The 27396-nt window shown below is 54.8% G+C and overlaps 10 protein-coding genes across 10 annotated transcripts; 8 read left to right on the top strand and 2 right to left on the bottom strand.

The window, feature by feature from the left end:
- Positions 1-713: 713 nt before the first annotated feature.
- EAPA-2 (Endothiapepsin) lies at positions 714-2248 on the top strand (the record flags this gene model as incomplete). The annotated part of the gene is made up of 3 exons (XM_037324764.1): positions 714-1134; positions 1183-1671; positions 1725-2248. The coding sequence occupies 3 exons, from the start codon at positions 714-716 to the stop codon at positions 2246-2248; spliced, it is 1434 nt and encodes a 477-aa protein (XP_037176789.1).
- A 1436-nt stretch (positions 2249-3684) lies between these two features.
- Positions 3685-4088, bottom strand: CGCA056_v009516 (uncharacterized protein; the record flags this gene model as incomplete). The annotated part of the gene is made up of 2 exons (XM_037324763.1): positions 3685-3733; positions 3796-4088. 2 exons carry the CDS (start codon positions 4086-4088, stop codon positions 3685-3687), a joined length of 342 nt encoding a protein of 113 aa, XP_037177097.1.
- Positions 4089-4955: 867 nt separating this feature from the next.
- On the bottom strand, positions 4956-5595 carry sym-1 (the record flags this gene model as incomplete). The annotated part of the gene is made up of 3 exons (XM_037324762.1): positions 4956-5302; positions 5368-5528; positions 5585-5595. The coding sequence occupies 3 exons, from the start codon at positions 5593-5595 to the stop codon at positions 4956-4958; spliced, it is 519 nt and encodes a 172-aa protein (XP_037176791.1).
- A 2293-nt stretch (positions 5596-7888) lies between these two features.
- Positions 7889-8770, top strand: CGCA056_v009514 (uncharacterized protein; the record flags this gene model as incomplete). The annotated part of the gene is made up of 1 exon (XM_037324761.1): positions 7889-8770. One exon carries the CDS (start codon positions 7889-7891, stop codon positions 8768-8770), a length of 882 nt encoding a protein of 293 aa, XP_037176790.1.
- Positions 8771-9338: 568 nt separating this feature from the next.
- Positions 9339-10424, top strand: CGCA056_v009513 (uncharacterized protein; the record flags this gene model as incomplete). The annotated part of the gene is made up of 2 exons (XM_037324760.1): positions 9339-9681; positions 9739-10424. The coding sequence occupies 2 exons, from the start codon at positions 9339-9341 to the stop codon at positions 10422-10424; spliced, it is 1029 nt and encodes a 342-aa protein (XP_037177090.1).
- A 594-nt stretch (positions 10425-11018) lies between these two features.
- KRE33 (RNA cytidine acetyltransferase) lies at positions 11019-14373 on the top strand (the record flags this gene model as incomplete). Its single annotated transcript, XM_037324759.1, has 4 exons — positions 11019-11038; positions 11095-11280; positions 11334-14120; positions 14178-14373. 4 exons carry the CDS (start codon positions 11019-11021, stop codon positions 14371-14373), a joined length of 3189 nt encoding a protein of 1062 aa, XP_037176977.1.
- A 2046-nt stretch (positions 14374-16419) lies between these two features.
- Positions 16420-17651, top strand: CGCA056_v009511 (uncharacterized protein; the record flags this gene model as incomplete). The annotated part of the gene is made up of 2 exons (XM_037324758.1): positions 16420-16828; positions 16879-17651. The coding sequence occupies 2 exons, from the start codon at positions 16420-16422 to the stop codon at positions 17649-17651; spliced, it is 1182 nt and encodes a 393-aa protein (XP_037176992.1).
- A 4745-nt stretch (positions 17652-22396) lies between these two features.
- Positions 22397-23639, top strand: cys-9 (Thioredoxin reductase; the record flags this gene model as incomplete). The annotated part of the gene is made up of 3 exons (XM_037324757.1): positions 22397-22415; positions 22574-23455; positions 23557-23639. The coding sequence occupies 3 exons, from the start codon at positions 22397-22399 to the stop codon at positions 23637-23639; spliced, it is 984 nt and encodes a 327-aa protein (XP_037176788.1).
- Positions 23640-25200: 1561 nt separating this feature from the next.
- CGCA056_v009509 (uncharacterized protein) lies at positions 25201-25651 on the top strand (the record flags this gene model as incomplete). Its single annotated transcript, XM_037324756.1, has 3 exons — positions 25201-25251; positions 25347-25420; positions 25534-25651. The coding sequence occupies 3 exons, from the start codon at positions 25201-25203 to the stop codon at positions 25649-25651; spliced, it is 243 nt and encodes an 80-aa protein (XP_037177014.1).
- Positions 25652-26982: 1331 nt separating this feature from the next.
- CGCA056_v009508 (uncharacterized protein) lies at positions 26983-27259 on the top strand (the record flags this gene model as incomplete). Its single annotated transcript, XM_037324755.1, has 2 exons — positions 26983-27047; positions 27130-27259. The coding sequence occupies 2 exons, from the start codon at positions 26983-26985 to the stop codon at positions 27257-27259; spliced, it is 195 nt and encodes a 64-aa protein (XP_037177015.1).
- Between the last annotated feature and the right edge of the window lie 137 nt (positions 27260-27396).

The following is a 27396-nucleotide window of genomic DNA, read 5'->3' as shown; positions in this document are numbered from 1 at the left end:
CATCTCGCCAGCAACTTCAGATGATGGGTCTCGTCGCTGAGAACCCCGAAACGACGGGTTCACGAAGGTCGGTTACGGAGCCGGAGACGCATCCCCTTTAAGTGAACCCTCCCATGACGCCTCCCGTGACGACTCCGGAAGTTCGGCATCACGACTTGGTCAGCTTTGCGGACAGGGGTCGCATGCCCGACTCACAGTGTTTCGGAAGCCAAGCATACGGCCATCACACCGGGCCGCCGTCTTCAGAAGACAGTGCCCGCGAAGAATCTATTCGAGATGGCATGCCTGATCGACTGTCGCAGGTTGTCTACGGATGCGCCTCTTCAATGGCGGTCGACCCGGTCTCCTACCAGTAAAACTCGAACCATTCTGTACCCCTAGTCTCTCGTCTCCGCAGACATGGCGGATTCTTCTTTTCTATTTGCGATTCGTAATCGCTTGGGTTGAGATCTCCCACTTGCGACTGCGCAATCGCGCATTTCGAAACGGTCTCCCCGAAGCTGATCTATGCGTGGGCAAGATGGAGAGTCACACTTGGCAAAAGCTTGTGTGCATATCTTCCCTTGGCTCTCCGCAATTCAAGCATTGTTGGTTCCATGCTTCCTTCTGCTTAGACGACTTCTTCTCTTTTCGCTTGTTTCCCGTATAGAGCTCCGTGAGCCTTATTCGCCCGGCTTCATTCCTTCGCCAGGCCTTCTCTTCTCTAGGTGACCATGCGGTTCGCCAACTCGGCTGCGATTGCAGCATTCATTCCATTCTTTGCCCATCTTGTTGATGCGGCTCCTTCAAAGAAGTCCGATATCTCCAGGTTTGAGATTTCCACTCTAGGTGGCGGGGCTTTCCGGATAGAACAGGTTCCCAACCCCGATTTTTACTATGGAAATCGACGAGGACCCATTGCCCTGGCCAGAGCCTATTCCAAGTTCAACCATCCCATTCCGGATGATCTACTAGGTCTCATTGATCAGATTTTGGGAGAACTAGGCCTGTTGAACGGATCGAAAGGCGGACACAAAGGAGGAAAGGGAAAGGGAAATGGGAGTGGGAAGGGTGGTAACAACGGCTCTGGAGGCTCAAAGGGCAACGGCACAACCACAACGCCGGGAGCGGGAGGCAATGGCACCACAGGAAATGGTCAGTTTGCAACTCTATATGTGCCTAAACTATGCTGATGGTCATTAGGTGGTGAGGTCGCCGCCATCCCGGCCCAGTTCGACAGCCAGTACCTCTGCCCGGTACAAATTGGCACACCTCCTCAGACCCTGAATCTCAACTTCGACACCGGCTCGTCCGACTTGTGGGTGTTCAGCAGTGAGACGCCCGCAAGTCAAGTAGGGGGCCAAACGATCTACAAGATCAAGGACAGTTCAACCGCCAAGGCTGTGACTGGCGCGACATGGTCCATCTCGTACGGTGACGGCAGCTCATCCAGCGGTTCCGTCTACACGGACAAGGTGACCATCGGCGGGGTCACAGTCGACAGCCAGGCCATTGAGTCTGCCAATACAGTCTCGGCATCCTTCACCAGCAATCAGAACCAGTCAGGACTCGTTGGTCTGGCCTTTGGAACCATTAACACGGTCACACCCACCAAGCAGAAGACGTTCTTCGAGAATGCCTTGAACAACCTCGCAATGCCGCTGTTCACAGCCAACCTCAAGAAGGGCGCAGGTATTCGAAACCTCTCTCCAATCATCAAGTTCGCGAACTAATCATCCCAACAGCTGGTAACTACAACTTTGGCTACATCGATACGACAGAGTTCACCGGCGACATCGCCTTCGTCCCGGCCAACACAACCCAGGGTTTCTGGCAATTCACCGCCCAAGGCTTCTCCGTCGGCTCAAACGGCAGCGCCGCAACCTCCGCACCTCACCAAGCCATCGCCGACACGGGCACGACCCTGATGCTCCTCCCAGATAACATCGTCTCGGCGTATTACAAGAACATCGCCAGCGCCCAGTTCGACAACACCAACGGCGGCTACGTCTTCAACTGTAAGGACTCGATCCCGTCCTTCACCGTCGATATGGGCACCTACAAGGGCGTGGTGCCCGGCGAGTTCATCAAGTTCGCCCCCGTCGACGGCCAGACTATTGAGACGTCGACGACGTGCTTCGGCGGGATCCAGAGCGCGGCGACGCTGCCCTTCGCGATCTACGGCGATGTGTTCCTGAAGAGTCAATTTGTCGTCTTTAGTTCGAAAAGCGGAACCAACGAGCTTGGATTTGCGAACAAGCCGTTGTGATAGACCATAGACCATGATATAGCAGTCGGGCAAGGCATCGCGAATAGCTGGGTGCCCCGGCATAGATGGTGCTGTTTGGATGGGTTATGGATCGTTCTCACCACATGTCAACGAAATGTTACGACAGCGTTCAGGTTTGAAGATAGATACAGAAATAAACATACATAATGTTGCCTATCTGCTACTGTCCACTACCCCGCTGTCTCATCGTCGACCACTTGAACCATTACTTACGTTAATGCCAATCCCGATGCCACAAAGCCCTGCAGAAGCACTCTTCAAGTCAGCTTCCATAGCGTATATGTAACGGTGCAGCCTGGGATCGGATATGACGATCAGGCAACCAATGAGCTCTCTTTCACTTTTTTCTTTCATTAAACAATGATCACGAGCTCTGTTCAGCAGCCACCAGATATTTATGACAGAACATTACAACTTCGAGATCGAACCCTTGCTCTTGAAATCTGTCGTCCGCCAACAGATTCGTCGTATTCTTCCTCAATAAATTCGGAATACCTAGACAGTTCGCAATGCCTTCATACGCAGGACGGCGGCAAGGCTTGGTACTTAAGAAAGTCTACACGTATCGATATTTTGACAACGGAATGTGGTCCCTTTCCAACGGGAGTCAACGTAGGCTTGAATTTGTTTGCCGATTATGGCTTAGATAACGTCCATCCTTCTTATTTAACAATCTCGATCGCAATGAACGGCAGAAGAAAGCTCTCTCCTATTGCAAGGCTCAGTATCTGGTCAGCTTGTTCCAGCGGCTCATTGAGTGGGAAAGCCTCTGGGCTTGTTCATCTGCTTTTAGACTATGTGAATGTTGATTGTGAACACGTTCATGTCTTGCGGCAAAATTGTTCGGAGGTTGCATCAGCTTCTATCGACGACAGGACTTCCACCACACGCCAGACATCCTCGACCGACGTTGTCGTCGCGAGATTTGCCTCAGTCCCCTTGCCAACGCCCGGCCGTTCTCGTTGTGTATATGAGGAATCCTTTGGTAGATGACATGAAGTCTCAAAACAACAATGTGAAAGGATTCCGTCAAAGCATTGATCTCCATACTTTCGAGTCGTGTCTGGAGTCTCACCGCCTTGAGGGCAGAGAAGAGTGTGAATCTGGGCATGTTCTCGGGGATGAACTTCGATTCATAATCTCTCCTTATGTATTCAGCCGGTTGTTCCAAAGACAGAGACCATGCGGGATGGTACATCGTCGTTATGCGGTGGCAATCGGTTTGCTCAACAGTTATCTCACTGGTACGGGCTGTAGACAAAAGATTTGGCCCGGAGAAGTACCTGACAATTCCTGGTGGCAGAGAGTGCCCTCTTCCATCTTTGATTTTGATACATTTGGCCCATACCAGTTTAAAATACATCTTCAAGCCCTAATTTGGCCTTTGGTGTTCTTACGAAGGGTGCAGTCTTCAGTCAGTCCCCAACGGTGTGTCCACCAATCTGACACCGGTCGTCGAAGGCACTATCACATACCTAGTCAGCATTTCTCCGACTCTTTTCAGTTTCCCGGACACGTAGACTGACCCATTCGACACAACCCAAGAAGCTTCCTGGTCGAAATCGTAGGCTTGGCTGTTGCACTGAGCGCGCCCGTTGGCAGTAAAGTAGCCAATACACTCGGAGAGGCCGCCGGCGCTGCACTTGACGTCGTCGTCGTACCGCGCGGCGTTTTTGCAGACTTCCTCGCAGCTGTGGGCGTACGTCGAGGTCGTGCAGCAGTGGGACCCGTCCGTGAACTTGCACTGGCAGTAGTCGCAGGCATGTACCGCCAATGCCACGGCTAACATGGCAAGGACGGATGGGATGAGGCGCACCATGGTGAGATCTCGGTCGAAACGGGATCTTTGAGGGAAGTGAGGTGGGCGAACGTAGAGATAGACTGGTTGTTTTGAAGAGGTGCATCGAGTCTGTGGTCTACAGTAGCTACGGGATCTCTTTCGGCGGCGTGGTGCATACATTCTTATATATCCAGGTAGCAAATACTGCTTTTCGTATTCTATACGTCGTGGTTAACATCACGAAGTGGCGCGTCCGGTGTTACTTGCTATGCTTCTCGTTTCGAGTCATGTTGATGCTTGTCCGTCTCTCGGATTTGCCCCAAATTCTTCAACTTCTGGAAAGAGGCAGTATTCGGCACAATGTGGGGAAGAAACAACCCCAAAGGAACAGCCGCACGAGCACGTGGGAGAGATGTTGGTCTGTATCGACTGGGAATGAATGTTGAAGCCCGCAAGCCAATAGTTCCAGTAACGTAACAACAATGTTCATTAGGATGAGCAGAAACGTGTTGACGGAGTCATTTGCACCTTGGACTTGGTCAGACCAAGCACGTGCCTTGAAATTGTGAGCCGCGGGAAGAATTGGCGATTTTTGACCTGCGGTTGTCCGTGGAGTGTGATGTGAAGCGTCATTCCGAGCCGGCGCGGCAATGATGACACATTTGAGGAATCTCTTGGATTGAATTGCATATGCGAAGCTGCTGGCTCTACTCTTGCAGCCATGGAAGGTGCAGTATATCCCTACTGGCCTTTACCTCGACCACCTGCAACACCCCAACCTAGTCTGTCCTGCTGCCACATTTCCCGAAAGCCCAAGTCTGTAGTGCGCGCAAGTCTTGATGATAGACGCTAGACGAGCCCCCTCCGCCAACCAACGCCAATGCCTGCCTGCCCCCGGTGACCGCTCTATTTCTGACTGTTCAAGAAACTGAGATACGAGTTCCACCCGATGCTGATGACGTTGACGAACAGTACCCGGTGGTGGAGAGGGACCAGCTTGAAGTTGACCATCTGCACAAAGGGCCAGAGCATGTAGTTGGAGGTGAGCGCCGTCGTGTAGCTCTTCTCGAGCTTCTCCTGGGGAGGGACGCCCTCGAGGACGGCCATGGAGGACAGGAAGACGCCGATCATTACCGGGGCGAAGACGCCCTGGTCGACACCCACGCGGGCGAGGATCTCGAGGTTCTTATTGCGGAGGACGACGTTGTTCTGGAGGAACTTGAACCAGGTCGTGGCAGCGGGGCCGAAGATGGCTGGTGAAGTCAGCATGGGCTTGCTCATCCAGAGGTCTCGCTCAGGAGCAGGGAATCGAACTCACTTCCACCGTAGAGGGCCATGCGGCCGGTGCGAGCCCACTCATGCTTCTCGAGGCCGCGCTTCTCGACGAGCTGCTGGGCGGTGAGGTCACCGGTGGCGAAGAGGATGGCGGTGGTGATGCTCTGGGTGAGCAGCGGGCGGGCCGCAAGTCGTGCTTGATACCTGTGGAGACAGTCAGTGATGTGATTCAGCGATATCAGTATTGAAATGAGGCTCACCAGCCGAGCATTGTGAAGGTCGTTGGAGATTGGTGGAAAAACCGAGCTGATTGGGCTGGATTTAGGGGTTCGATCCAGTTGAAAAGCGATGAAAGAAAAAAAGACGCCTAACACAATGTGGGAACTTTGATCAAAGCCACAGAAAGAAACAGGTCGTGAGCGAGTGAATTGAGGCTGGGCGATGTGAATTGGTCGGTTTGGGAGGGTGAGAGGTGAGAGGCGCGCTTCAAGATTTGGAGGGTGCTGCCCCAGCAAGGAAGGTGGACAACGATCGGTAGCTTCTGTTTGCTGCACGTGACGGCAAAGCTCTTTCTATCTGGCTTGAATGGAATGGTGCAATCACAAGGACAGGCGAAAATCAATGGGAATCTAGAACATCTGGAAAAAGAAACGACTTTGATCTGACGGTGAGGCGGAAAACTCTGGTTTAAGATCCTGCCCAAGACTCAGGGAATATAGGATTTATTACTCGGGCCGTCGCGATAAGGGACTTTTCCTTGTCTCGCAGCCAGATGCTGGATTGGCCACGAGTCGGGATTTCCAAAAGCAGATCTCCGTCTCAGCGCGTAATGCAATACTCGGGGTCATGTTCCATCTGGCCAGTCTTCCCCGAAGCCCCACGATGTCCATATCCACAATCTGGGGTGCAGGAATGAGGTTTGGCTCAGTGATCATTCCCAAGCTTTTTCATCCCATTCCGCAGTTTGATCTTTGGAGTTGGCTCTGTCCGTGGTCGATGAGAAAGGAGTCAGTCAATCGTGAAAATCTAGGTACAATCAGACGAAGAGGCAGAAACTATTGACAGGCAAACGACGACCGCTTTTTCGACCTGGTTGTCGCTGCCAGACGCGTCTCGGGCTCGGGGCTTTGCTGACTTCCGCACGCCCAAGGTGACGGACTCGCTTGCCAGACTTCAGTGCTCAATTAACGATTTCCTATCACAGCTCAACAATGTTGCCTTGGGGTCGAAGACAACACCTGTCGTGGGTTCACCGATAAGCTCTGAACACCTTCCTTTGACACCAGCACGGATGCAAAATCTCAGCCCAGGGGTCTACGTCTTCTTCATACCGCTGCGCGAGGCAACGACCACAATGAAAACGATGGATATATCAAAAATTGCACCCACGATGGCCCCAAAGGGCAATCGAGAGAGGTCGACTCCGCGATGTGCAATGCAGGCCTCCCTCTCTGCCGCCCGGGTTTCTTGATCCCCAGACGGCCAGATAAGGTAAGTATGGAGAAAAAGAAGAAGCGAAAAGTTTTTGAAAAGTTGGGAGACTGGCGAGGGTTATATAGATTTTCGCGAGTGGCCCGCAATCAGTAAATCGGTACGTACCATGGCTGCCTGAGGTGCGGGTGAGGCCTGCCAGGCTACGCCCATCTCCTGCCTGAGGTACGTAGGCAAGCGAGAGGCAAGAGGCAAGCGATAGGTTACCTAGAGCCGGTGTGTAAGAGAAGGTGCAAGAAGCTGGTGCCTGGTTTGCCGTGTCAAATGACCCTAAAAGCTAGATAGAGAGGGCGGCAGGAGCTTTCCTAGAGCCGGGCAGGGGTTGAAGATGGAAGGCACGTATCTCGTGATGACTTCTCAGGCTGCTTGGGAAGGACGCAACGGACGGCGCACCTCCCTCAACCACTTACATCAAGGATGGCAGTCCATCTACAATACGAAAGGGGGTTCATTGAGCCAGTATATCCAGGCTCGTTCGTTTGTGACATTGAGATGGGTGAATGAAATCGCCTGTAGACCACAGATAAGTATTAGCAGCTTAATGGTCGGGGCACCTCGTCGGTGGTCGTCGCCATTGCGGCTCATTGGGAGCTGCGAACCCCGCGCCAGTCTCGGTGTGGCCAATGAGCTCTGGTAGTGGGGAAGATGAGGAGAAACTCCGGGCGATGGGGAGTGGTAAGGTAGATCTAACAAGAACAAACCGACTTCATTCTTGGAACGATAAGTCCGGCATAGGTGATTAGGACCCATGAGCACATAGTGCTACGTCGACAGAATCACAGTTCACACAACGACGTTGAGCGCACCTTCTCTTATCGTCGACTACCGCGGGAGTCTCCTCGGGTGGGTTCTGACCTTCTCATCAACTCCACCATACTACCAAGCAGGGCCGGGATCCTTCGGGGGCACCCTCGGAGCCGCTGCAACGTTGCAAGCCGCACCTAGTGCATGAGTATCTATCCTGCGGCTCTTGACATCTCGGTGGTCGCATTCAGCATACTTCGTACATTTAGTTGATTAGGATTCAAGACCACCTCTTGTGTGACCTTCTAGGACCAGAGCATTATCCAACGATGACAACCTCAAACCTGCTCGAACGCCTCAACCGCGATGGCTTCGTTGTTGTTCCCTCGATTCTCTCCGAGGGACAGCTCGCAAAGCTCCGGGAGGCAACCCAAGCAGCTACGGCGCTGGCCCGGGCCGGCAAATGGCCCAATGTGCGCACACTCCCGAAGCAGTTTCCGCCATGGCCGCTCGCCGGCCCTGAGCCGCCTGCGGAGGGCATCTGGGGCGTGCAGGGAATGATGCACCCGGACATGCCCAACAACGATGTCTTCATCCGAACCTATTTCTCCGATGCTGTCATTGAGCCAACCAAGCAGCTCTTGCAGTGCACTGACGATGACCTCGTCATGGAGCTCTTCAACTTGCTCATCCGGCCGGACCACGATTTCGAGCTGCGATGGCATCGGGACGATATCCCGGCGACGGCCACTGCTGACGAGGAGCTTGATCGTCTCAATAAGCCAGCCTATTCAGCGCAGTGGAACCTCGCCTTGTATGACGACGCTAGCCTTATCGTTGTGCCTGGATCACACACCAGAGCCAGGACGGACGTGGAGCGCAACGCGGATCCATACGAGAAGGAGATTCCGAACCAGCTGCTGGTGGAGCTCAAGGCGGGAGACATTGTGTTCTACAACAACAATATTCTACATCGAGGGGCCTACGTTGCTAGCAAGGAGCGAATGACACTCCACGGAAGCGCCGGTCATGTGAACGGTAGCACTCTGCGGGCGCGTAATGTATTGCAACACGGACTGAAGGGCTGGGCAGATAAGATTGACCTCGGTGTGCTGGACGAGAAGGAGCGGGCTCGGGCTGAAAACATGCGGAGAATGCTTGTCAAGCTGGGCCAGGAAGCGGGGGAGGTGGGATATTCCCTCGAGGGGTAGGAGAGATGAAGAGATAATGGATCGTCTTACAAGACAATGTGCCGAGTCCATGCAAGTAATGCTGCACTTCCAAGGACGAGAGACTGGGTTGTGTTGGAGACGACCAGCGGTGTGTCACAGCTAGCCGGGCGGTGACTTGGAATTGCGCGAGTGTTGGTCATGCACAATCGGCGCTTATAATCCCGTGACCGTCTAATATGAGTCCATCCGCAACAACAGTAGAAAGGAGAGCAGGTTCGGTGAGAGGTTCTGGAACAAACACTCGCGTCATTCCTCCAGAATCAACAATCGCTGCCGTATTCCAGACTGAACGTTGTTTCATCCCAAGCTCAACAGCAATTTACACAGCGCTTAGAAGGGCCCGGCAGAAAGGCGAAAGTGGTCTGTGCGCTGGTGTGATGCCTAAGTAACCAGGTATCTGTGGATGTGAGCTTTTCCCGTTCTGCGGCCAAATCCGGGTTTGCCAACCATCAACCGACTCTGTCGGCATCAGCCTCAAATCTCCTCAACCACCTCCTAAAACACCGTCACCTCTCCCGATCGCTCGATATCCGTACCACTGGCGACAATGTTGCCCTCATCGGTGCGGCGCGTGGTCGCCTCGGCCCCTCAGTCGCCCCTCGTCTCCTCCCTCAGCACCTCCGCTCCGAGAGCGGCTGCGACCTTCAACCTCCAACAGGTCCAGAGACCCGGTGGCCACCAGAGACGATGGTCCTCTTCGAGTCCCTCGAGTCCGAACAACAACGGCTCCAAGGAGACACCCGCCGGCCAGAACGTCCACGCCTCGGCATCGAGCTCGAACGCCAAGGCCAGCGGCGAGAAGCGGAAACGGAAGAGCAAGGACAGCGCCAACAGAGATGCTGCGCAAAAGCTGCCCAGCGTGCCTAGCACACAACACCTGTCGCAAGAGGGTATGTCTTAAGTCTGAGCTGGTATCAATATGGATCATACTGACTGGTTGCCCGCAGCCCTGGGACTGTCCACCTTCTTCTCCCTCCACCGGCCGATATCAGTGACCCACAGCATGCCCAAGAGTGTCACCGAAGAGGCTTTCGCCGCCATTTTCAAGCCTCGAACCCGCGCCAACAAGACCACCGATGTCATCAACACGCTATCAAGGACGGCCGACGATATCGAGGGCGCTATGGCGAAGATGACCGTCACAAACCAGGAGGTCGATGCGTCAGGCGAGCCTGTCCAGAAGATTGACCTCAAGCACGCCGACGGCAGCGAGTCGAGCGTCTATGTCCAGCTGAATGCCATGGCCGGACAATTCGTTCCCTTCCGCCCTCCCCCAGCGCCTCAGCAGGAGGGTGTCACCGATGTCCACGCCGAGACCGCCGTTGAGGACGTAGTTGACGATGCCCCCCACCACCGCGTCTACAAGGCCATGTTCACGATCGAGGAGAGCACCGACGCCGACGGACAGATTCAGGTCCTTGCCCACAGCCCCAAGATTATGAACGAGGAGGCCCCGCGCTCGTTCCTCGAGCGCATGGCCCAGCGCCAGATGAGATTCGACGAGGCGCAAGGCAACGACACCATGCACGCCCTTAGTGTTAGACGTCAGCGCAAGCTCAAGATGAAGAAGCACAAGTACAAGAAGCTGATGAGGCGCACGCGCAACCTGCGTCGCAAGCTAGACAGAATATAAGCCGGTGGTGGCTGTATATACAAGCCCACGGTTTTCTTCACTTTTCTTCTTACGCATTTCGGGAAATGGGTCTCTCATAATTGGTGTTCGGCCTAGCATAAACACTGTCTCCTTTTTCCTTGGTCATCATTACGACTACATAGAAAGCGAGAGACAGCCTTTGCATCAGATAGCAATGATGAACTGTTGCATCACTCATGACGACGCCGTGTCCCCAAGAGAGACTCAGAGCCTGCTCAACGCCAAAGACATCCTGTAACAACAAGAAGTGTATTAGTAGCTACATGAGAGAAGGAGGGAATTCACGGCTTCAAGATTCTCATGACTTGCTCCTTATCTTGAGCAATCGTACGTGACTTGGGTGGTGATCTTACCAGGCGTGGCTGGTCACGCAGTAGTGGGGTGGTCCTAGCGGGAAAACTTGCTGCACCCCACCACCAGTGTCCACCAGCGAGCTGACCGCCCGGCAGAAAATGTTCTCTCCGCCAAATTTTTGGTTTCCTTAAGGTCTGCGACGCCCGTGAGTTTGCGCCTAGTACAGCAAATCCGACCTGTCCCCCTCTGCAACCTCACGCCGTCTGCAAGCTTCTCAAGATGTCGACGCGCAAGGCAGTGTAAGTTGTGAGGCTCCATATACCTTTGCGATCAAATTGCTCACCCATTACTACAGAGATCAGCGGATTCCCGCTCTCATTCGCAATGGCATCCAGGAGAAGAAGCGCAGCTTCTTCGTGGTTGTCGGTGACCGTTCCAAGGATGTCATAGTTCACCTTCACTACATCATGTCCCAAGCGGACATCAAGCAGAACAAGTCTGTCTTGTGGGCATACAAGAACAAGCTTCTCGGCTTCACCAGGTAGAATTGCTCGACGCGCTTACAAGAAAGCCAGCTGACAAAGTTCTCGCCAGTCACCGCAAGAAGCGCGAGACCAAGATCAAGAAAGAAATCAAGCGAGGCATCCGCGAAGCCAACAACGAGGACCCCTTCGAGCTCTTCGTTTCCCTCCACAACATCCGATACGTCTACTACAAGGAGACCGAGAAGGTACTGGGAAACACCTTCGGCATGTGCATTCTGCAAGACTTCGAGGCCATGACACCCAACATCCTCGCCAGGACGATCGAGACGGTTGAGGGAGGTGGTCTGGTGGTTCTTTTGCTCAAGGGCATGAGCAGCTTGAAGCAGCTGTACACCATGTCTATGGACATCCACTCGAGATACCGTACCGAGGCTCACGACGATGTTGTTGCCCGCTTCAACGAGCGCTTCATTCTGTCGCTGGGCAGCTGTGACTCCTGCTTGGTCATTGACGACGAGCTGAACGTCTTGCCCATTTCCGGCGGTAAGAGCGTCAAGGCTTTGCCAGCAGCGGAGAACGACCAGCCCAAGACGGCCGCACAGATGGAGCTGGAGGAGATGAAGGAGTCACTTCAAGATACCCAACCAGTCGGCTCCCTGGTTACCCTGGCGAAGACGGTCGATCAGGCCAAGGCGCTTTTGACTTTTGTGGATGCCATCGCGGAGAAAACTTTGAGAAGTACAGTGACTCTTACGGCCGCCAGAGGTCGTGGAAAGTCTGCTGCCATGGGTGTGGCTGTTGCGGCTGCTGTTGCCCACGGCTACAGCAACATCTTCATCACTTCTCCCTCACCCGAGAACTTGAAGACGCTGTTCGAGTTCGTCTTCAAGGGCTTCGATGCGCTCGGCTACGCGGACCACGCCGACTACTCGATTATCCAGTCCACGAACCCCGACTTCAACAAGGCCATTGTCAGAGTCAACATCCACCGCGCCCACCGTCAGACTATTCAGTACATCAGGCCACAGGATGCGCACGTTCTTGGACAGGCTGAGCTCGTCGTCATCGATGAGGCCGCTGCCATCCCTCTGCCTCTGGTGCGCAAGCTGATGGGCCCCTACCTCGTCTTCATGGCGTCCACCATCAACGGTTACGAAGGAACAGGTCGTTCGCTGTCCCTGAAGCTCATCAAGCAGCTGAGAGAGCAGTCAAGACCTGGGGCCAAGACCAACGGCGAGACAGAGGTTGCAGACCGGTCCACAGGCAAGGCCGCAAAGGACCAGGCCTCGAGCCTTCAGGGCAGTCGCACTCTTCGCGAAATCACTCTGTCTGAGCCCATCAGATACGCTCAGGGTGACTCAGTCGAGAAGTGGCTGAACAAGCTTCTGTGTCTGGACGCCACCCTTCCCAAGGCCAAGGCCAGCAGCCAGGGATGCCCCGACCCGTCTCAGTGCGAGCTCCTCAAGGTCAACCGCGACACCCTCTTCTCGTTCCACCCCATTCCCGAAAAGTTCTTGCAGCAGATGGTGGCGCTTTACGTTGCCAGCCATTACAAGAACTCACCTGACGACCTTCAACTAATGAGCGACGCCCCCGCCCACGAACTCTATGTGCTTATCGCCCCGACAACAGACGGCAAGCTCCCTGAGCCGTTGTGTGTTATTCAGGTTGCTCTGGAAGGAAAGATCAGCAGGCAGAGCGTCATTAACAGCTTGAGCAGAGGACAAAGGCCTTCTGGTGACTTGATCCCCTGGCTCGTCAGTCAACAGTACCAGGATGACGAGTTCGCCTCTCTTTCCGGTGCCCGTGTCGTCAGGATAGCCACGAACCCCGAGTACGTGTCTATGGGCTACGGCACCAAGGCTCTCCAGCTTCTTACCGATTTCTACGAGCAAAAGTTCACGAACCTCTCGGAGGATGCTGATGTGGGCATGGAGGAGACGTTGACGAGAGTAACCGACGCAGAGCTGGCCAACACTTCTCTGCTCGCGGATGACATCCAAGTCAGAGACATCAAGAAACTGCCGCCCCTGTTTGCCAGATTCTCCGAGATTAGGCCTGCAGCTCTGGACTATGTCGGTGTCAGCTACGGCTTGACGCAACCTCTCCACAAGTTCTGGAAGCGCGCCAACTTTGCCCCTGTCTACCTTAGACAAACCGCCAATGACTTGACTGGCGAGCACACGTGCGTCATGCTCCGGCCTTTGGAGAGCACCGCAGACCAGACATGGCTCGGCGCCTTTGCGAGGGACTTCCAGCGTCGTTTCCAATCTCTGCTGTCCTACCAGTTCAGGGAATTCCAGTCGATCGTCGCGCTCAGCATTGACGAGTCCGCCAATACTGGTGCCAAGCTCGATGGCACTGAGCCCACAGCCCTGACAAAGGTCGAGCTCGACAGACTCTTGACGCCCTTCGACCTGAAGCGTCTCGAGTCGTACGCCAACAACATGCTCGACTACCACGTCATCCTTGACCTTGTTCCCACGCTTGCCGGCCTCTACTTCACCGGCAAGCTCAAGGCCAACATCAAGTTGACGGGTGTGCAGCAGGCTATCCTGCTGGCCATTGGCCTGCAGCGCAAGGACATGGACGCCATCTCTCAGGAGCTGTCTCTGCCAAATTCCCAGCTATTGGCCATGTTCATCAAGATCCTTCGCAAGGTCACGTCTCACTTCAGCACGCTTGTGTCCGCTGCCGTTGAGGCTGAGCTGCCCAAGAACGCCATTGGCGTCAGCAGGGACAACGCTTCTGGAGCTCACGACGATGAAGTCGTGGACCAGAGGTTCCAGCCGCTTGAGACGTCTCTCGAGGATGAACTCGAGGAGGGAGGCGATGAGGCTCTGCAGAAGCTTCGCAAGAAGCAACGTGAACTCATTGACTCCCTTCCCCTTGACCAGTAAGTCTTGCATTGTCCGTGATATTACAAAGGAACCTCGGACTAACAACCAGTTAGGTACGAAGTCGACGGCGACGCTCCCGCTTGGGCGGAGGCAGAGCAGGCGGTCAAGGACGGCAAGTCTGGTGTAGTAAGCGTCAAGACCAGCAAGTCGAAGCGCAAGGCCGGGCCTTCGGCGGCAGACGTCTACGAGGAGGCCTTCGGGGACAAGTCCCACAAGAAGACGAAGAAGCACAAGAAGGACAGGAGCTGAACAGGTTGTAAAGGATGATTAAAAGTGTAAAAGCATCATCGTTCTCAAAAGGGTTTTGCGGTATTTGTCCTACAAAGAGGGGCCCTGGAGTTCAATTGGCATCTTTCTTGTTTATATGAGAGGTTTCTTGATTTGAGTAGAACTTAATGGTATGGCCATTTGAAGAAGTATGAATTTGATGGGTTCGGTGACTACCGACGATGGTTTGCTGTTGACGGGGGTTTCCAAAAAGCGAAGGCACCAAGGCGCCTTCCTTCTCTCCTACCTTTCCTCGATTTCTAACACCGCCCCTTCCCTTTCGCGATCCGATTTCTCCAGCCCATTCACCTCTCTCCGACTTTTCATTCTCCGACACACCTACCTTGTCTGAATGACCCCCAAACACACGCGAGAAGATTACGACTTTACCATCATCGCCCATAAAATACAACACACGTCTATACTCGCGCATGCTACCATTCGGGCCAAAACAATCCGACATCCCCATCCCGAACAGAGAAGCAATCCACGGCACCGCCACGATGTGCACTGAAACCATCGCTTTCTGTGGCAAGTGCGGTTTCCACCGCCACATGCACTACCACCTCTGCGCCTCCTGGATCTGGTCCTACCGCGAGATCAAATGGGGCTTCCGAACACCCCTCGACTCCATCCCCAAACCGCGCGACTGCCCCCATCTCGACGGGGAGGCCAAGACGGAGATCCTGCCCGGCCGCTGCCCCAACGCGCAATGTCCCGGCCACGCCGTCAAGGCCCAGCAGGACACCGAGAACGACGCCAACGGCACGGCGGACACGAGGACCAAGGTCGAGAAGATCGAGGCGGAGAGGATCAAGCTGGGGTTTAGACGGTTCCGGCCGCAGGCGTTTACGGACCCGTTGGAGGTCGGACGGCCGCACCAGCGCAAGCTGCCTGTCGTGATGCTGAATTTCAAGCCGGAGGAGGGGTCGGGATGGGGACGGGTCCGGGGCAGCGCGGCGGGGAGCGCTGCGGGGAGTGCGGCGGGGAGTGCGTCAGGGAGTGCGCAGGCGGAGGTTCATCCTGGGGCGAGACCCATTCCGAGACCGTCAACGTCGACACACACAAGCGCAGAAGATGTTCGGCCTCCTGTGCGGAGACGGAGGGAGTTTAACGGTCCTATGATGATGCCTCATTGACACACGGAATAGCCTAGATGACCCGACAGCGGGCTGGACATAAGGCGATGGACAACGAAATACGGGAGGCGTTAGTTTGATACCCATACTTGCTCAACACGTCGCAAAGTCGACATTGCTCCGATAGCGACAAGTTCAGCCTTTGCTTACTTGCAGCTCAATTCACCGCTCTTATCTTTTCCATCGCATGAATTCGTGAACCTTGACTTGACCAGGTGAAGTCCAAGGGTGGACCGTCGTGTAAGCCATCCAGGCATTGACCAATCAAACCCTCGACCCGTCATTCGATCGCCCATCGAGAATGTTGCGCTGCAGCGCGGCAACTCGGCAAGGATCCTCCCCAAACACCCAGCTGCCAACGCCAATTAAGCCTGTTTTTCGACGCTCCTCCCCCCTGAAGAGCCAATCTCGGCAGTGGAGTGCGAGTTCTAGGCGTTCCTGGCGTTCCTGACTCTCCCCTTGTCGGCGGGCAACAAGACACCCCACAGCGCCCGTCCTGTCCACTGAGGAACCTTTTTGGCCCTGGTAGGATCATGCACGTTGGGGGAGCACGTCCACCTCCGCGACCTGGGGGTTGACCTGAACTTTTTAAATTTCCCCCGTCTCCCCAAAAAAAGCGTCCTAGTTAACATTGGATCGTCCCATCTCCTCCTCTCTTCCTCACCTCAACTTCATCCAGCTCCATCAGGGTAGAGAGCTTGAGCCGTCAATCAACCCTGCCCGTCTTCGCTCGACGCGATACACCCTCGTTTTTCGATCCACCCACGTTCATTCGTCGCGGTCACTCCCTAGTCGTGTATCTACACGCCACTGTCGTTGCCAAGCTCTCTTCAACACCAAAGGAGACAAAAAGAAAAGCCAATCGCGAAACCCTCCCACAGGAAACAAGATGCAGCCGCTCGCCCTCGCCCTCCTCGTCGGTGGCGCCATTGCCGCCCCGGCCCCGACCCCCGCCGCACCCCTCGCTGCGCGCGCAGACGTCCTCGCTCCCACGGCCGCCTGGATCAGCGTCGCCGGCGACGGCGTGCCCAGCACCGTCACCCCCGTGCCAACAACCATCTCCGGCACCCCGACCTACGCCTCCGCGGCGCCCAACGCGCTGACCGGCAGCGTCTTCACTATCACCGACTTCAGGCTCGTCAAGGTCACCACGAGCACCGGCGCCCCGCCCGTGCCCACCGCCGACCACAAGAACGGCCAGGGGGCCTTCGCCCCCTGCAGCAACTCCGACGGCGACTTTGCGCCGTTCTGCGACCCGGCCAAGGGAAGCACACTGTACACCGACACGACGTACTATGGTATGTGATTGTGACTCCATCAGGGAGCAACGAATGGCTGACCTGTGTAGTAACCTGGGACTCCTCCGTCCTCATCAAGGGCAACCAGACCGACGTCCGCGTCAAGATCAAGGGCAAGGAGGTCAACGGCACCACGGTTGGCGACGTCGTCTTCAACAAGGACACCGAGTCCTCCCAGCTCGCGGCGTACGGGTACTACGCCTGGACCGTCAGCAGCGGCCTGATCCCCAAGGGCCAGGACAACGCGACCATCGAGCTGCTCATGACCTACACCATCAACGGCGTCGCGCAGACCGACATCACGGGCCCGCAGGTCCTCGTCTCCAAGCGCGCGACGTACCACCCCGAGGGCGTCAAGATCCCCAAGGGCCAGGAGCTGTACATTGCGCTGCCGACCGTGTTCGGATTCCTCGTCATCTGCCTCATCGGGGGCTGCCTCTGGAACCGCAAGACGCGGACGATCGGGCTCGGCAACATCATGAGCCGCTCGAGGCACGGGTACGGCGTCGGCAAGTCGCGCGCGCAGAGGCTCGGCGCCAAGGTCAGGAAGAGCGTGTTCCGCGGCAAGGACCGCGGCATCGCGCTGCGCACGAGGGAGATCAGCCCCGACGGGTACCAGTACCGCGACGACCCGATGCCGCAGCAGCCGCAGTACCAGCAGCAGCAGCACACGGGCACGGGACGGCCGAGGAGGGACAGCGACGCGCTGGGCAGCCTGGCGGGCACGCCCACCTCTGACCGGTTCGACTTCCACGACACGGGCGCGCAGGGAGGCAATGCCTTCCGCGACGAGATGCGCAGGCAGGAGCGGGAGAGGTATTAGAGCTTGCGTTTTCCGGACGCGAGTGAAGTATCTTTTATGCCGAAGGATGTCATGATTGGGAAAACGGTATGTTGAATGATGTCTGGACAAGAGTATAGAATCCATGAGACGACGATTAGAGATCTCTGTGCATGTAATATGTAACAAATAATGAACTCACGAAGAGGCAGCTTTGAGCTGCATATGAGTTATTCCACCAGCTTGAGTTTGAAGTTTCCGATATCGTGAAACGAGTGCTTGGTACAGAAGGGCTGGCTTGTTGCCCCTGGACTTCAGTCAGGGCGTTGTCTTCAGGTTATGGACGGGGGGAAAACATCCAGTGAAGATGTCACGGATTCCGTTTATTGAATGAAGTCATTCCAATTTACCTTGCCCATCGAGGGTATCGTCAATGAGGCAGGAGCGCAGGTCGAACGAGCAGCTCTCTGTTCCCGCTCAAGGCAAAGAAAGCTTCCCTCCTCGACTTTTTAGCTTGCAAAAACAGGTATAATTAAAAGAAACAAAGGGGAAATGATAAGAAAAAACTACAAAAAAGCTCGGGTTCGACATGGTACTATATATAGTCCATAGCCCTGATTCGAACCCTACGAAAAACCAACGGTTTTTACAATTCGGTCTGTCAGACCAACTCGACCAACGTTGTGGTTGAGTCTGCGGGGGACGTCTCCCCCTGACAATCGGAGGCAGAACTCACCCTCTTGTAGGGTGTCAGGCAGACAGACTCAGGCAGGCAGGTAGGTTGTGGGCAGGCGCGGTACCACCTGCCACTCAATACTTACTTACCCTGACTAGCAACAGTTTCAAGGCCTTGGGGACAGAATTTCAAACTTTGCAGATGCTTCATCGTTAAGAAACTATCGATGAAATTCAAGTTGCGGTATCACTCGGGGTGCTCCTTCCGGGGCAAGAGGCGGTGATAACCCCTCCGGTTGCACCTTTCATGCGTCCGTGACCATCCATAGAGTCTGCGAATCTGAGACAAGTATGCTGTAACGTTTCTCGGAGCCGTCATCTTCTCCCGCATATCCCTTACTTAGGGCGGCGAGGGTAAGACTTCTGCAGCATGCTTATCTTACCCAAAAGTTCGTATTCTGCGAGTCAGTCACAGTGAATACTCAAATACTAGACAGTCTGTCACAAGGAACAAGAGAATGACTGGCATTGTTTGGCTGTCCTTCCAAAAGCATGGATCAGTCTCGGGTTTTATACACGCCTCACCTTAGCTCCTCTATCCCTGGCCATAAGAGTGTACTTGAATGGTTCGTAGAGTGACGGGCTCTCGGCGCTTTCGAGCAAGTTATCGGCCGTGAACACCTTCCATACCATCAGTGATCCTGAGCAATCTGCCTAGCCTGGTCCACTATCTGGATTTGATATAAGTAGTCGCATCCTGGAAACATGATAGTGTCGCAAGCGACAATCTCGGAGGCTGTTACTGATTGCTTATGAGTTGACACCTGGCCCACTCTGCGAACTCTCAATATCAACGTCTACATGACAGGCAGCTCATCATCTGACTGACAGTCATACTGCTACGGTCAGTGTCCCTGGAGTATAATTTTCAAACCACCTCCTGAAAATGACGAGCTGAAACGATCACATCCGTGATGACATAAATGTGAGGAAATATCCCGAAGTTTGGACGTTCTCAGCGTGGAAAATAATACGATCCAGATGGGACCGTCGTTCCTGCCCCTTTCAATCTCTGCAATGGATTTTGGGTGAGGTCTTTGCGTAGCCACGAGAGAAGCGTAACATATTTAAAACGTAAGCTCAAGCCGTGCTCCCTCTGTTGTCTGCGAACTGGCACGAAGCAAATATACGTGAGTAGTTGTCTCGTCGAAACTGCAGGGTTTCCCAACAGCTAGATTAGTTTATCTGAGGTTATCCTCTTCAAGTCAGGTGCGCAGGCAAACAGAGCGGCTCTCTAGCAGTTACGCTGAGGATTGAGAAAAGGTTCTCCTCTCAAGGATCAATGTTACCTATAAGCGGGAAGAGGAATGAGCAGTTACAATAGAAGACTCAAACAAGGAAAAGAAAGTGAACAAAAAAGCTCAGGTTCGCATTCGAACCCTACGAAAAACCGACGGTTTTTACCAAGGAAATTAGGCCCGTTTGGACCACTACACCAACTGTCTCAAGATGCGCATCCCAGGGTCACCTGCCCCGACAACCCGAGGCAGAACTCACCCATATGAAGGACACTTGCAGCTTCCGACAGCTTCCAGGCAGGTAAGTTTCCTGGGCAGGCAAATGAGAGCCCAGGCTTGAGCAGCCGCCGCGGATAACCACTGCAACCTGTGTTATCTAAGACTCCCGCCAATGTCAAGTATAAGTAGTAATGATACTCTGAGTCCTGCGACATTAATAGACAGAATGATATCGTTCAGTAATGCTCGCTCCTCAAGCGAAAGCTTCTTTCATCTTGATTGCCCTCAGCGACAACGCTACGTAGCACTACTCGCAGCATCAAAAAAAGACAATGCAGAAACCTTCCCCGACGTATCCATCTCAGAAACCTAGGGAATTGACAGGCAGTGAAGACCAGGCGACGTTTCCCTCTTGGTTCCTATTTCAGAATACTTACCTAGGTGGGGATGAGTGTCGAAGATCCACTTTGTGGAGGTGCTCCGCAGTTCTTGAAGTCATCTTCTCCGTCAATTCGAGGTCACGAGCGTAATTCGTATGCCGCTTTCTGTAACAAGAAAGCTAAGATACGTCGATGAAGTTCAGCCTTAGTCTGATGCTGGACGCCGCACCTAGCGATGCTTGTCTCTGGCTTCTGCAGTATATTTGTCACGACACGGATGCATGAGGAGACTCTCAACTTGAAATATCCGCGGAGAGGATATGCCAATCTTCTATTTTTGAGAACCACCACGCACACGATTCTTGAGTAGAGCACATCATCGCCGAATATTCTGGACCACGGTAGTTTTGCGTCCATGGCTGAGTCTTGATATACTGCCTTCCATTCCATACGCTCTTCATGACAAACCGTACCTTCCACCTTTGCTTTCAATGGAGATGATCATGATGTGCCTCTTATATCGACAACATCAAGCGCTTCGATATGGCAGTCAGGTTTCCCATGCGGCTCCAAGCCGTCGAGGCTGAGCATACACCACCCGATGCGCGAACTCCCAAGCCTCAGCATTTTCTTTGAGAAACCAAACTCATCAAACGATGTCGACTTTGCATTCTTGTCCCTTCAATTCACGTTCCGTCGGTTGCCAGAAACGGCAAGTCTCCTAAGCCCCATTTGTCGCCGTGATCCGCAGCTTGCCGGAGCAGATGTGGATATCCGGACCAGGGCATGAAATGACTCCGCAACTCGCCCACAGTATCGAAAAATTCAGCAAAAATGAAATGAGCCAGGTCTAGGCTCTCTTGACTCCTCGACGGGGAATTGAACCCCGGTCCCCGGCGAATCGTAGACTGACAAGCCGATATACTCACCACTAGACTATCGAGGATTGTGATTTGATGTCTCGAGGTTGAGGTAAAGACACCCAGGTAGGTGGTAATTCCGCGCCGGACGCCCAACTGTTGTTTGGATTGCGGTTCAATCTGTGAAACAACAAGCAGAACTCTTACAAGAGTGATTCTTCACTTTCAGTGAGAAATTGTCATGTTCCTGTGTCTATGTGGTAGTATTTCCCGTGCACAACCATGCGGTCAAGGTCGCACAGAGATGGAGGACGATAACAGGGGCAACGGCAACAGTAAAGTTATAGTAATAACAGAAGTCGCTATCGCATAAGAACAGGTAGTTCGTTTGGTGAGAATGATAATTCCAAATCGCTGGCATTGCTCAATAATCATGCTCACGAGGAGTCATCAAATGTTGCACCACACGGCATCGCATCATCCGGCTCCACCGACAACGGCCTTGGCCAGTCCAGAACATCAACCTGACGAGGCTTCATTGACGTCAGAAGACGAGAATTCCAAATAGAGATCTTTGATTGATAAGATGGAAATGCGTCAACCGCGTGGTGAGAACCCTTGCGGAAAGTCGGCCCCGAGACCGGAATTCGAAAAAAGCATGCGTTCCGCTCGGAGTTATGTCACTCGGGCGAGCCTCGGCAAGTGGGGTGTGACTTGGCGTGACCGCCCGGAGACTCGGCGCTTAAGTAATCCAGCACAGCCGGCGCTCCGATTGCGCATTTCTTGGGTGGCCGTCCGCTAGAGAACCCTGAGTCGCGCCGCCGCCCGAAAATTTCTGGAATCCACCATCGCAGGGCCAAATCCCGGCAACCATTAGAAATCCAACTGCAGCACAGCTCCAACCGTCCTAGCCTTGCGCTGCGATTCCCACTTGGAAGCAGTCGCCGTCCAGTCAGACGCCGTCTTTGACTCTGGTAGATAGTGCGTAGCAGCGAGCAGATATCGTCAACGATAGCCACGAGTTGCAGCTTTGCGAGGAGCTGATTGGGAGAGAGAGCAGAAGCAGAACCCGCCTGGTGTTTCGTTGCGTTGCCCCTCCACTCCCCGAGGACGCCCCTCCCTGAGGCGACCCCCCCTTCGCACTGCGTCTCTTTTTTCCTTTTTAAAGATACCCCGCCATTTGGGAGAGGATAGTGCGTGTTCCGAACGCGCATATCACCGCCAAACTGTTCTCTTCAACCCTCAGACGAACACTTCTTCGCTCCAGCGCGACCGGCCTATCTTTTGCAGCAGCCACTACCACCCTGAAAAAGAACACCGCCAAACCCGTTGATTTTAAAACAACAGCCCGCAGCATGCATTCCAAGGTCGTCAGTAAGTCGTCACCACGGCCGCCACCGCTGCTACCGTTACCTCTACGGCCCCTCACCTTTCCCCCTCACATCGACTCACGATGGCTTCACTGCTTCCCTGCTTGCCTGCTACCCTCAATGCAAAGCCCCCATGAACTGACAATGCCCTCCTCCGCGCAGTCATCGGCTCCGGCCCTGCCGCCCACACCGCCGCCGTCTACCTGGCGCGCGCCGAGCTCAAGCCCGTCCTCTACGAGGGCTTCATGGCCAACGGCATCGCCGCCGGCGGCCAGCTCACCACCACCACCGACGTCGAGAACTTCCCCGGCTTCCCCGAGGGCGTCATGGGCGGCGAGCTCATGGAGAAGATGAAGGCCCAGTCCGCCCGCTTCGGCACCGAGATCATCACCGACACCGTCGCCAACCTCGACCTCTCCTCCCGCCCCTTCAAGTACTCGACCGAGTTCTCCCCCGACGAGACCCACACCGCCGACGCCATCATCCTGGCCACCGGCGCCTCCGCCCGCCGCCTCAACCTCCCCGGCGAGGACAAGTACTGGCAGAACGGCGTCTCCGCCTGCGCCGTCTGCGACGGCGCCGTACCCATCTTCCGCAACAAGCCCCTCTTCGTCATCGGCGGCGGCGACTCCGCCGCCGAGGAGGCCATGTTCCTCACAAAGTACGCCAGCCACGTCACCGTCCTCGTCCGCCGCGACGTCCTCCGCGCCTCCCAGATCATGGCCAAGCGCCTGCTGGCCCACCCCAAGGTCACCGTCCGCTGGAACTCCGTCGGCTCCGAGATCAAGGGCGGCGCCGACGGCCTCATGAGCCACCTCGTCGTCAAGGACACCGTCACCGGCAAGGAGGAGGAGGTCGAGGCCAACGGCCTGTTCTACGCCATCGGCCACGAGCCCGCCACCACCCTCGTCAAGGGCCAGCTCGAGACCGACGCCGAGGGCTACATCGTCACCAAGCCCGGCACCCCCCTGACCAGCGTCGAGGGTGTCTTCGCCGCCGGTGATGTCCAGGACAAGAGATACAGACAGGCCATTACCAGTGCAGGTGAGCTTTCCCGTCCCTTCCCCCCCGCGAAGCCATTGGCTGTTGTTAGGCCGCGTATGTTGTGGAACCCCGAGATTTGCTGACGTTGATTTCGCTTTTAGGCTCCGGCTGCATGGCCGCCCTGGACGCCGAGAAGTTCATCGCCGAGCTCGAGGACGGCGACGTCAAGGACAACAAGCAATGACTTGACCATCATCTTTAAGAGCCACTCTCTGCACATATCCCACTAGAGCCTCTTAGACCATTTTAGACAAATAGGAGGTAAAAGAAGAAGAAATAGACTTTTATGATTTCACGCGTAACCGAGATTGGAAAGAAAAGGGGTGACATTCTAGATCCCTTCCAAGATCCAGATTCCCGAAGATTGATGAGATGAGATGCTACCCGCTCGGAGCCAGGTCCGAGGCACCGAAGCCGGGACCTCGGAGATATAAGCTGCGTATCCCACCACCCGCACCTCTGATCGAGAGACATTTTTCCAACCTAAGGCCGGCCGGGCGTTCCCGGTTCTCGCTGCATGTGGGCGCCGTCCATTGGAGCATGCGTTCTCCAAGACATCATCGGCAGCGGCGGCGACAGACAGACAGGCACCAGGAGGAGGGGGGGTGGTAGTGAAGCTTTTCCCACGTTCACCTTTGACCCTCCCTCCATTGCCACCAATGCGCACCCCTGGACCGCCGTCGTCGCCGTAAAATCCAAGTTGCCATGTCGTCCCAACCTTGCCCACATCCGAGAGCCACCACCACCAACACTGCGCGTCCCTGTTGCTTCTGTCTGCCTACCTTGCCTACCCACCCCTCGGACGGCTTTCTGCTCGCTTCGTCCCATAAAAACCAGCTGCCATCAGCAACAGCGGGCAGCAAACAGCAGCAGCTCTCACCCAGCACCCCCACATGGAGCTTAAAAATACCCCCGAAGTCAGGCCCAGACGCAATGCCAGCGCATGGCTTTACGGAATGCCATTCGCCTCTTATTTGTCTGTCGCCTCGCTCGGCCCACGAGGCGGCGGCGGCGCACATCTTCGCCCTGCCCACTTTCCCCCGTCAGCCCGCTTGGCTGCTTCTACTGCTGCTGCTTCTTGCTGCTGATGTGGTTCCTTGCTGCCGGCAGCTAGCTTCAGTCTGGGTCCCCGCGTCCCTCCCTCCCCAGTCGTCCCATCGTTGATGTGGTGTTGTGATTGTTGGTGTATCCATACCCAACCCCCGTCCAAGGCATTGACGGCCAGACTGCCACAAAGAATACACGCAGCTCTGCCCGAAAAGTCGTCCGTGTGTGTCAAAAGGGTGTGTGTGTGTGCGCGGGCGCGTGTGTGTACGCCCGTGTCGTGCTATGTGCCTATGTCTTTCGTCCAAGGGCGGGGTAATAGGCAAGCGTATCGTTTCAAAACACGCATCGCCATGATCAGCCCATGTGCCCGTAAAACTCTCTCGTAGGTGTGTATAACTCATCGTGGGTTGGAAAGAACCATTCAATTCACCTTCCCCATCTCCACCTGGCCGCTAAAAGCTGCCTGCTTCTGGTGCCTTTATAAAGTGTCCTACTATCCCCCTTTTTCTCACCTGTTTTTGCCCCTCTCTCACACGCCAAAGTCGCCCCCCGTCTGTCTCGTGAACAAACGCCAACCCCGACGAAAGCTCCATCGAAGAATTGTATTCTCCGATTCTTGGATGAATTGAAGCTGCGTTCGAGAAGGATCAAGATCCGCCGCCAGCCCTCCCCGCCCAGTATATCGACACGAATTCAACATGCCAAGCAACAAGGGGTACACTTACAAGAGTTCGGGGAGTGCTAGCCAGGTAAGAACGGAAATCTCATCTCGGAAACTCTAATCTCGCGATGCCGAGGTTTCGAAGGCTGGAGGTTTTTCTTGCTTATAACCAGAGAAACACAGGGCAGCCAACATATCCCGCGCGACGCCGGCGGCTCTTCTTCAAAACAAGACGGATACCACCATCCCAACAGCATGTAAGGCCTCTTTCCCCCCTTCAAATGCCTCCCATCACGGCAAACCCACGGTTCCGGCCAGGAAGACGACGAAGCAGCAAGAACCAGAACTGACGGGCAGAAAATTCGCGCAGAAACGGCTCTTACCACTACGCCAATCCCAACAACGGGGGAAAATATGACGGCAACGGCGGGTCGACGTTCACCTCGGCCAGTGGGTACCGGACGTGCTCCGGATACGGAAAGAAGTAAGTGAGATCTTATCTAACGGAGCCTTGTCACTTGAAGAATTTCTTTTTTTGCGGGGGCCCGATCACACAGGAGGGGCGCGAGGTCCTTGGATTGGGGGAAGAGGGGGCGTTGGTTTGCTATTTCCGTTTGCCGCCGTGGGGGTTTCTTTTACTCTTCCTCTTGTTCTTTCTTGCCTTGGCTTGACACGACTGAAATGCTGACTAGTTGGTTTGTCAAGTGTTGGTATGAAATGATTTGACGGTCCAATGAACGGGATGATGGTTATGATGATGCATATGGGGGTTTGGGGGAAACTGGTGTGGCTTCTGTCGGCCTGCTTTTTTTCTTTTCTGGGTTCGGTACAATATGGGAGGGCTGCCTGCTTGCTTTCTTTATTCGCATATACCAGGCGCAAAATATGATTTCTACGTTTGATTGGAAGCTGTTTGGTCCTCAATTTCAACGCATTGCGTCGGGTTCTCGCTGGTAGGTAGCTCGTCAATGTTGGAGCATCTGAGGCTGTTCATACATTGGTACTCGTCCGGAACCCCTCACTCTCCAGTTTGAGTACGACTCAGTCAGCAAGCTTACGCGCCTAGCTGACTCCGTGAGTTTCTCACTTGTCGACCACGACTCAAGAGTCCTGGTGTTAAGTTGAGCCTCGGCCTGGCGTCTCAGCTTGACTTTACAAAGTCTCCGTCGGCACCTATCTTGCTGTCCCAAGCTCGACATACCTATCCCCTGGCGGCTTCGGTGCGCGGTGAGGTTGCCAAGACGTACTGGGATAGCCCTGCCATGCAAACCTCACGATAGCGTCAAGTCCCTGGCGCGGTGGGGTCCTGACAGACGTCACGCGGCCAAAGCTCCCTTATCACAAGCTGCTTGTTGAAGAGGGGAGCTTCAACCCCTCAATATGCTTTCTTTTTGCAAAGTACTCGCTTGTGAAAGAAATGGCGTGCCGTTGGCTCTTTCACTCAGAGTTGAAGACAGAAGGTTAGGCGCACGGCCTAATTTGACGTAGCTTCCCTTTGTTTGCTGCTTCCCCTGCAGCAACAGGAAGCTTCCCTGTCTCAGGAATCTAAGATGCGGGGTGAGGTGGAAGGTGAGATGGCTTGTGATTCAACCTCCTATTTAATTCCCCCGCCTCTCTGAACAGTCACTCGACAGACTCTCCTCCAACACATAACTGACCAGAAAGCAAACCAACCTCACCTCTGCACTCCCAGACCCAAGAATCTCTGAACACCCGTCAAGATGCCCAGCAACCAGGGATACTCGTACAAGAGCTCCGGCACAAACAACCAGGCACGTCCCCCTCAATCTCGCCTGATCCGACACGCTGACTGACTACAATGGGTTCACAGGGCAACCACTACTGCGCCCGCGACTACGGCAGCAGTGCCTCGAACTCGAACTCGTACCACTACTCCAACACGCAAGTCCCAACTGTCTTGACCGTTGGTGGTTTCAGGCTGACTGACGCACGTCGATTCAAACAGTGACGGATCGTACTACTACTCCAACCCCAACGGCAGCACCTACTACACCGACGGCCAAGGCGGCTCGACCTACACCTCGTCCGGCGGCGACAAGTCTTCTTCCGGCTACGGCGGTTCCAGCAAGAAGTGAGCTAGCTGCCGGGATCTCTATGGGCTAGCAGCGGAAGAAGGAGACCTCAGGACGTGTTCGGCAGGCCATGTTGGCTGACGAAAACGGAGTGCACAGCTAGACGAGCATGAAATGATAACGCGACACGATTGACGCAT

The sequence above is a fragment of the Colletotrichum aenigma genome, assembly GCF_013390185.1.
Source record: "Colletotrichum aenigma strain Cg56 chromosome Unknown KSG_Cg56_contig06, whole genome shotgun sequence".
NCBI lineage: Eukaryota > Fungi > Ascomycota > Sordariomycetes > Glomerellales > Glomerellaceae > Colletotrichum > Colletotrichum aenigma.
The sequence above is the reverse complement of the archived record's forward strand: the minus strand, read 5'-3'. Positions and strand labels throughout refer to the sequence as shown.